General features: G+C 56.4%; 1 protein-coding gene across 1 annotated transcript in view; it reads right to left on the bottom strand.

Moving 5' to 3' along the window:
* The window catches only part of KCNG1 (potassium channel, voltage gated modifier subfamily G, member 1), a 7,261-nt gene extending 3,351 nt beyond the window's left edge, over positions 1–3,910 (bottom strand). Inside the window, exon 1 of the mRNA XM_004687482.1 lies at positions 3,131–3,910. Coding sequence (XP_004687539.1) covers positions 3,131–3,910 — 780 coding nt within the window. The remainder of the gene's footprint in view (positions 1–3,130) is intronic.
* Positions 3,911–8,791: the final 4,881 nt, after the last annotated feature.

Consider the following 8,791-nt stretch of genomic DNA (forward strand, 5'->3'; position numbering starts at 1 on the left):
CGCGCCATGTGGTCACCTCCCTGTCTGGGAATCGAACTCATGCAGAAGTGGCTTTAGCTTCTTAGTGCTGCGCTTTAACCCGCTGCGCCGCTAGGGAGGGCCCTGCTTAGCATCTTTTAATATACTTTGTAAAGTTACTTATTTATCATGTTTATTGTCCATCCTGGCCCCTTGCCAGGCCTGCCCCCCCACCTGTCCCTTTGTCTCTGCCACATCAGACTGTGGCCTCTCAGGGCGGGTGTCACTGCTGGGGCTTCGAAAGGCCTGGCACTTGGCAGGTGATCAGCTCCTATTTGTTACTGGGACGCATGGAAGGGCTCTGGGCTGGCGTCTGTACCAGAGTCCCAATCAAGGGCTTGGGGGGCAAAGGAAATGGGAGGGCATAGGCTGAGTTTGGGGAGCCCACTGGCGAGCATGGTGAGACCACCTCACCAAAGTTTGTAAGAGAAGCTGGAACTCTGGAGTTTAACATGAATTCTCCTGGGGTCTCAATGCTACGATCATTCAACACAAAGCGTAACACTTGAATGTGCCACCTGTGTGCTGGATTTGGCATGTGGCTGCCAGCTTGTCTCTGAACTGAGATATAATTGCTTGGAAGACTGTCCCTGGTGACTGTGAGCCTCAGTTTCAAAGAGGTTTTGGCAGAGAGGGAAGCCATGGTTCTAGCCTGAGGCATCTGGCAGGCACAGCTACCAGCACTGTCTCCAGGAACAGGTTGGAGGTCAGAGACAGGCGCTCACATTGGAGGAGCTTTGTGATCTCAGAATGCTAGCCCAGGGAAGCCCCCTCCTCCAGGAAGCCTTCCTGGGCCATACCCCCTGCAAGGATGCAGCACAGTGGGTGGGCTTTGCCCACACACCTCCTCAGCACGTGTCTCACAATTCTGGTCAAGGGGCTCTCAGGGTCCCCTGACACTAGACTTGGAGCTCTTTGGGCTGAAAGACCTGGCTTGGCCACTTTGCCTTCCCATAGTACTGCCTACCGTAGGCCCTGAAATGGATGCGTAAGCCCCGCCGGCCTTCACATTCAATCATGAGAAAGGCCAGGTTTTTGGGTTTTGTTTTAAGGCAAGTATCGGATGTGGACATACTGGTTTCCTTAGTATTTTTCAGATAAAAGCAGGATCGGATTATGTTGGTGCTCTGAAGAGAAGCACCCTGAGCTCAGGTGCCTCCAGACGGGCCTCAAGCAATGAGCCGCCTCCCTTTTATGGCCTCAAGTGATGAGCCGCCTCCCTTTTAGGGCCTCAAGCGATGAGCCGCCTCCCTTTTAGGGCGGGGTGTGTCGTCCTTACAGTTGGCACTTCGGGGCTCACGGCCAGCCATTGCTGCCAACTCACCCCCTGAGTCCTCATAACACTGGGAGGCGGCAGCCTGGGTGGGTGATGAAAGGGAGGCAGAGAGGTCAAGTAACATGCCTCCGAGTGCACAGCCGGAGCGGACACAATGGGCTTCAAATCGGGCCCTCTCAGACTGACCAAAAGTTCATTTTACTGGTAAGGAATGCTGTTTTCTTAACAGTTGTTTTAAAATTCAGTGTATATAAAAAAAAAATGCCAGAAATAAAGGCAGCAACTACTGCCACTCCCTCCATAACATATGTATGAGAAAACTCTCCCGTGGCAAGTGGCTGTGACGTCAGCCAGAGTGCGTGCAAAGCCCTCTGCACGCAGGTGTGCTCAGCCAGGGCGCAGCACCTGCCAGCTGGCAAGGCCCTCACGCTCGGTCACACCGTGTATCTGTGTCTCAATGCCGGTGCAGTTTGTGCTCTGTCTGAACCTTTCAAACTGTCTCGAAGTTTCTTCCAGAAACCCCACATGCTGGGGAGGGGTTCCAACTTTCCTGTTCAAGGATCTCACGCAGGAGGCTGAACAGGGGGGCAGCTAAGAGCTGCCACGGGGGACAGCAGGCAGCAGGCCTGACTATATATATTTTAAGAGAAGCTGGGAGTTTGAATTTTTGAATGAAAAACAGCTTCTAAATGCTGACAGTCACGTTAAAGTGTAGGGAAGCAAGTGTGGGCCCCATCGTTGATTCCCGGGGCGGTGGAAGTCCCACACTAAAATGTGCTCCCACACTTCTAGGCTTGAGAACACGGAGTCTGGACTCCAGCAGACCTGGGTCTGGGCAGCCTGTTCTGCCTCAGTGTCCCCACCCGGCAAGTGTGTGTGGAAGCACCTCCCGCCCAGGAGAGCTGGAGATTCCCTGAGAAGTAGGAATCAGGTTGAGGGGCCGCCCAGGCCCTGACTGCTCAGAGACCGACATATACCTCTCTATCTCCACATCTCTCTGCACACACATCCACACACACACACACACATATGCTCAGATCACGTTGGTGATCGTGGGCAATATCAAAATGGATGATTTTAAGAGCATGAAGCCCTGGAATAGCAAAATAGATGATTTTAAGAGCATGAAGCAATAGAAAAATCAATTAGAATTTTGCTTTCTATTCATTCCAAAGTCAACAAGTATTTGTTGCAATCTACTGAATATCTACGCCTTATGCTAGTTTTTCCTTATGCTAGAATTGCCAAAGCTAGTTATTTTATTCTATTTTAAGTCATCAACATACAAAAAATAGGGCTGACAATTTAGTGTTTGCCAGCACCTGGGGTATTTCTTTCCCTTCCTTTCTTTCCCTTCCTTCTTCCTGACTGGGGACCCCGCAGAGACCAGGAAAGGCACAGAGCCCATGCTTGGGCCAGGAGGGGGCTATCACCGATGTAAACACTGCTACTTTGTAGGGCAGTCAGGGAGGGCGTCCTAGAAGAGAGAACACTACTGCCTCCCTACTTTGTCAGGGCAGTCAGGGAGGGCTTCCTGGAGGAGAGAACACTACTGTCTCCCTACGTTGTCAGGGCAGTCAGGGAGGGCTTCCTGGAGGAGAGAACACTACTGTCTCCCTACGTTGTCAGGGCAGTCAGGGAGGGCTTCCTGGAGGAGAGAACACTACTGTCTCCCTACGTTGTCAGGGCAGTCAGGGAGGGCTTCCTGGAGGAGAGAACACTACTGTCTCCCTACGTTGTCAGGGCAGTCAGGGAGGGCTTCCTGGAGGAGAGAACTCTACTGTCTCCCTTCTTCAAGACCTCGCTGGCACTGCAGCAAGCAGCTTGGGCTCTTACCTGCTCCTCCTCCTCCCTCAGGCTGGGCAAGGTGCTGACAGACAGGTTGACAGCGGTGACCGTGACAAAGAGCACAGACAGGCAGGCAAACACCTTGCCAGGCAGCCCCGAGTGCGGCCTCTCCACCATGTCTCGCAGTCTCCGCATGCAGCGGCCCAGGCGGCTGTCGCCCGCGGCCGGGCCCTCGCTGTCAGGGTCCTCGCTGTCCGCAAGGTCGTCCTCGTCCTGGCGCTCCACCATCTCCGCCAGCTCCTCGATCTTCTGCAGGTAGCGGCGCTTGCAGCAGCCGTCCAGCTGGTCCTCGGGGATGCCCCAGTAGAGCAGCTCCTCCTGGAAGGACAGCGCGCACATCTCGCGCAGCAGCCGCAGCTTGCCGGCGCGCAGGAAGGTCAGGATGGTGCCGAAGGCGCCGGGGTTGCGGTCGAAGAAGAACTCGTTGCAGGTGACGTCGTAGTCATCACACACGTTGAGGATGTCGTCGAAGTTGGTGCAGGCCTTGAGCTGGCCCAGCCGCGTCAGCGGGAACTCCTCCAGCGTGGTCCAGGGCAGCGAGTACTTGATCCCGCCCACGTTGATGATGATGCGCCGCCGCCGGTCCTCGGCCGGGCCGCCCGGGTGCGCCCGGGGCTCGTCGTGCGGGCCCAGCCGCTGCGCGCGGCGGTAGAAGACGCCCTTGAGCGAGCGGCTCTGCGTGAGGAAGGCAGGGTGCAGCGAGGCGTCCGAGGCGCAGCTCAGGGCGCTGTAGTCGTAGTCAGAGTTGTCTCCGGGTAGGAGGGTCATTTTGGGCTTCACATACCTCTCGGGGCTGGGGAGAAGGGGAAAGACCTCAGTGACTGGCGGGTGCGGGCGGCGGCCGCAATGCTGACGGCAGGTGTTTGCGGCACCCCACTCCTTTGTGTCCCTCCGCAGTCTGTCCGAGGCCCGAAGCCCCTCTGGGAGGTGACTGAGTGCAGGCTTGGAGCGGGGACCCCACCTCCGACCCCACGCTGTGGTGGAGTTAGTGCCCTCAGAGGATAGGAAGACTCTGGAGCTCCCTCTCTCCACCAGGGCATCGCAAGCTGGAAGGAACACCCCTCCCCCCAGCTCCACCCTGCGGACACCCCTTCCCCACAGTCCACCAGGCAGGCACCCCTTCCCCACAGTCCACCAGGCGGGCACCCCTTCCTCACAGTCCACCAGGCGGGCACCCCCCCCAGCTCCACCAGGCGGGCACCCCTTCCTCACAGTCCACCAGGTGGGCACCCCTACCTACAGCTCCACCAGGTGGGGGCCCCCCCAGCTCCTCCAGGCGGGCACCCCCATCTGGGACTTCCAGCCCTCACAGCCGAGCCAGGAGTGGCCAGCAGGAGTGGCCAGCCCCCAGTGCAGGCAGTCTCAGCAGGGCCAGCCTCAGGAATGAGAAGAGCTCCACTACTCACTCTCCTCCACCCTGCGACTCTTCCCCTGGCCCCTGCGGCCCTTCCACAGCCACCTCACTGATGCCGGGAACTGGAGCTGGTGCTGTGGGTGCCAAGCCAGCTCGAGGTGGGGATTCCCAGCTGTGCAGGCCCTGACTCCGCAGAGCTGGCGGCCACCGACATCGGGCCTGTATCAGCACTTGAAGTTGGCCTGGGTTTTGGTACTGAGCTTGGACAGGGGACTTAGTGTGGACCAGTGATTCTCAATCAGGGCCGATTCTAACCCTGGGGATGTGACCACACCTAGGGGCATTTTGACAGCCGCGACTCAGGGGTGCTACTGGGCAAGGATGCTGCTACATGTCCAGTGACGGCCAGGCCAGACCCCACAACGATTCAAGCCCAAATGTCCACAGTGCTGAGGCGGGGCAGCATCGGGGTTCAGGTCTGAAGCACCACCACGTGGCCTGAGCAAGACACTCAACCTAGAGGGGGCTCAGTTTCCTCATCTGTGAAATGGGTGTGAACCCCTGGTCTACTGCAGAGGACTGTTGAGAGGATTCAGTGAATTACTACATATGAGCAGTGTCTGGCACATAGTAGCTACTCAATTATTATCTATTATTGCTATGAACGCTGGTTGTAAAGGGGGGGCCCTTATTGCTCCTGTAAGTGGAAAACTGATGTCACCTGCCATAAGTAAGAGGCAGCGTCCAAAGAAATGCACGTGAGAACAACAGTGACCGTGGGCTCACTTATCAACAAACATCTGGACAGACATGCTCCCTCCTCCAGGAAGCCTTTCTTGACTTTCCCAGCTAAACTGATTGATCCCCTCCCCCAACCTGGTGCATTTATCCTTACTGCAGTTATTAGGGTGCTCTCTGTATCAGACCACGTGCTTGAGCCCAGCGGTGTAGGAACACAGAGCTGGCAAATGCGCACATTTCCCGCAGGTGAGGCCACAGTGAGGAAAGCATTTCCCAGAAACTGAGGTCAACACACCAGCTTGCACACTGCTCCCTCCCCAGGCCTCACTGCTAAGAGTTTGCGCTACTGGAAAGAGGTGGCTTATTCTTTCATCGCTCGTGGGCTAAAGGTGGTTCACAAATATTTTCTCTGGCTTGGAGATGATTTTGAAAATGGAGAATCTAAGTATAAAAGTGCAGATACTTGGCTTCTTTTAAAAAGCCAGACAATGCAGCAATATTTTGGCCCAAATTGCAACCGAGAGACAGCTGCCTTTCAGGCGGGGCGTGCCAGTCCCCCGCAGCCCTGCCTCCCTGCTATATCCCTGACCCTCTCTATACTGGTCTGCGGTCCTGGCCCCTGGAGGCATTTGGGTTTGAGACCCTTGGATTAAAGCAGCAGAGTTTTCCAGAATTAGGGAAAGTAATTAAGCGTATAATACCTTGCTTGTAAAGATCATACCCCAACCTCACCCAACCCCCAGTGGAAATAAGCCATCCTGGTAAAGTCGGTAAAAGCCAAGTGGAGGCCCATTGCCTGTACCTGATGAGCCCATTGCCTGTACCTGAGCCCATTGCCTGTGCCTGAGCCCATTGCCTGTGCCTGAGCTATGGTGTGTTCAGGGAGCACACGGGTGCGCACTCCCACACAGACAGGGCGAATGAAAAATGTTTTTCTGTGTACCGGGGAAGCGTCTCTACATTTGAAGAGGGCTCCTTCCTAACAAATTCTTTCACAAAAGTAAGACACCTCTTCTCTCATTAATCTGTGGGGAAAGCTACAGTTTCACAGATCAGGTTTTGGAAAACCAGGGGGTACACCTGTGTTTGAAGGAGAAACGATTTGATTTGAAAGTGTGGAAAGTGTTTTAAACTTCACCATCTCCAAGGCAAAGCCTGCCAGAGCCTTGGGAGGCGTGGGAAGAGCCCTATCAGACACTTCACGTGAGAGATCCTCTTTGCAGCCCGGCTGCTTTATCTTTGCCACCGAAGGGGAGAGACGACATTCTGTTCAGAATAATGGTGACGGAGGCCAAAGCGCATCCCCTCGCCCCACCAGCCCCCAGAGCCCTGTGAGCCCCCACACGTTCTCTTACGGAATTTCTCCTTTCTACCCACCCCACTTTCCCTTTCCAGAAAGTTCCTCAATAAGCGATTCCTCGTAGCTTTCTCATGGGTTGTGCTACTCGTGAGTACAAGCCCCGGAGTCTTGTGGGGAAGGTTATCCTGCCTCAGTCCTGCTCTGGAGGAGGGACAGCAGGAGTGCTCAGGGAGTGGGTCGGGGCGCAGGGGCAGGGCTGGGCTCGGGGCATGGGTCGGGGTACGTGGTCAGGGCTGGGCTCAAGGTGTGGGTCAGGGCATGTGATGAGGGTGTGGGTCAGGGCTTGGGTCAGGGCGTGTCCTAGGTGCTGTTTGGGGAAAGGCATTTGATGGTGATGCCAAGGAGTTCTAAAAGGGCGTCACTCATTCATTCATTTTTTTCATGGAACATTTACGACATTCAGACTTATTCTAGTCTACAGGCAAAACAGAAAAAAAGAACTAGGGCAAAAGACCCAGCCCTGGTCTTCATGGAGCTGGCATTCTAGCGGGGAAAGACAATCTCCGAAGTTTGCAGGTCATTGTAGGAAACAGAACAAGGTGACAGATGGAAAAGGACCTGGGGTTGTGTGTGGCAACATTAGCTGGAGAGGTCTTGGAGGGCTTCTTGGAGGAAGGGGCCCTGGGGCGGACAGCCCTGTGAGGACCCTGGGAGGGTCTTGGGCAGAGGAATGGGAAGACCTTCCTCCCTGAGCTGGGGGTGGGCTCAGATGGCCAAAGTCCCGAGAGAAGGCAGTGTGGGCGGGCAGAATGAGTGAGGGGGGTCCAGACGATGAAGGGGGGGAGGTCGGGGGGCGGTGCCGGATGGAGCAGGGTCTCTCAGGCCGCAGCCACAAGAACTGGGGTTTCTTTTACACCAGAGGGGGGCACTTCAACCTTTTGTGCTGGAAGCCCCTGTGGTCATTCTGGAAAGAGGCGTGAGGTTTGGGCCGATGGAAAGGACTGGAGAACTGGACGGATCTGAGGCTGGACTTGGGAGGGACGCTGACCGATGGGGGTGGGGGGTGTAGGGTGGGAAGGAGGGGAACATAGGATTCCAGAGGTGACAGATAGGTGGCGCTGTGGGGAGCCCAACGGAAGAAGTGACAATCCCCGCTGTGGGAGGAAGGACTGGAGAGGGTCACCAGGGGAGGCTGGGGCCTCGCACTTGGATGGAGATGGCGTCAGGCCACCAACACTGACCTGATGACTTTGTGTGTTTCGTGGGGTGGGGGGGTGATCAGCTGGTAGTTGACCTGGCTGGGCTGGAGAGGGCAGGACGGCAAGGCTAGCAGAGCTGCGGGTGCCCAGCACCCAGCACCCACTGCTTCAGCTGCACCCCCCGCCCCAGCCCAGAGTGGCTAATGCAGGTGGACGCCACAGGGAGGGGCAGGGAGGGGCAGCATAAGAACTCTCAAGTCCCGTCCTTGCCTGACCCCTACAACTGAATGCACTAGGCAAGGAGGAATGTAGGCGGTCGGCTGTCTGGGATGGGAAGTGTCTGGGGCCCCCTGGGGGGGGCAATGCAGCCAGCAGCAGCCTTAGAGCATGGGAGAGAGAGGCAGGAGAGCGTCAGAGCCCCAGTGCCAGGGGAGCGAGGTCACGAACAGGGAACGGCAGCCTCCAGCTATGGAACAGGCAGGGAACCTACTCGCTCTCGACTCCAGAGAGGAACACAACCCTAGAAGGCCCCCTTGAGACTTATGTCCCCCAGTAGTGTGAGATGACAGGCGGTGATGAAGCCACCCCACTCCATAGTTGTGTTGTTATAGTAGCAACAGGAACCAGCTACGGGGGGGAAGTGGGTCAGGTTGGGGCAGCAGAAGCACCCACAGGCTCCGAAATCAGGACGCCTAGGGTTAAGGCCAGTGGCTCTGTGGCTGTGGACGAGTCATGTCCTACCTCCGAGACACGTTTCCTCATCTGTAAAATGGGAGTGTGACTTCTGCCCCCTGGGGACCGATGAGCTGACAGCGGATATGCAGTTGGCCCCCAGAGTTGCCAGTTACTTCATTATTAGCCGGGTTGAGTCTGCCGCCCCCTCCTCCAGCCCAGGGCGGCTACTTTCTTGACCTGATCCAGCAGAATCTGAACGCTGCATTGCCTGACCCAGAGCCCAGGGATGGAGGGAGTGTGGTCAGGTCCAGCCTCTGGGAAAGCCTTGGGGAAGGGTGCTGGTGACCTCTGACCACGGGATTATTTATACTCGAGCCCTT

The sequence above is a fragment of the Condylura cristata genome, unplaced genomic scaffold (genome assembly GCF_000260355.1).
Source record: "Condylura cristata isolate star-nosed mole 26May11 unplaced genomic scaffold, ConCri1.0 scaffold00022, whole genome shotgun sequence".
Taxonomy (NCBI): Eukaryota; Metazoa; Chordata; class Mammalia; order Eulipotyphla; family Talpidae; genus Condylura; species Condylura cristata.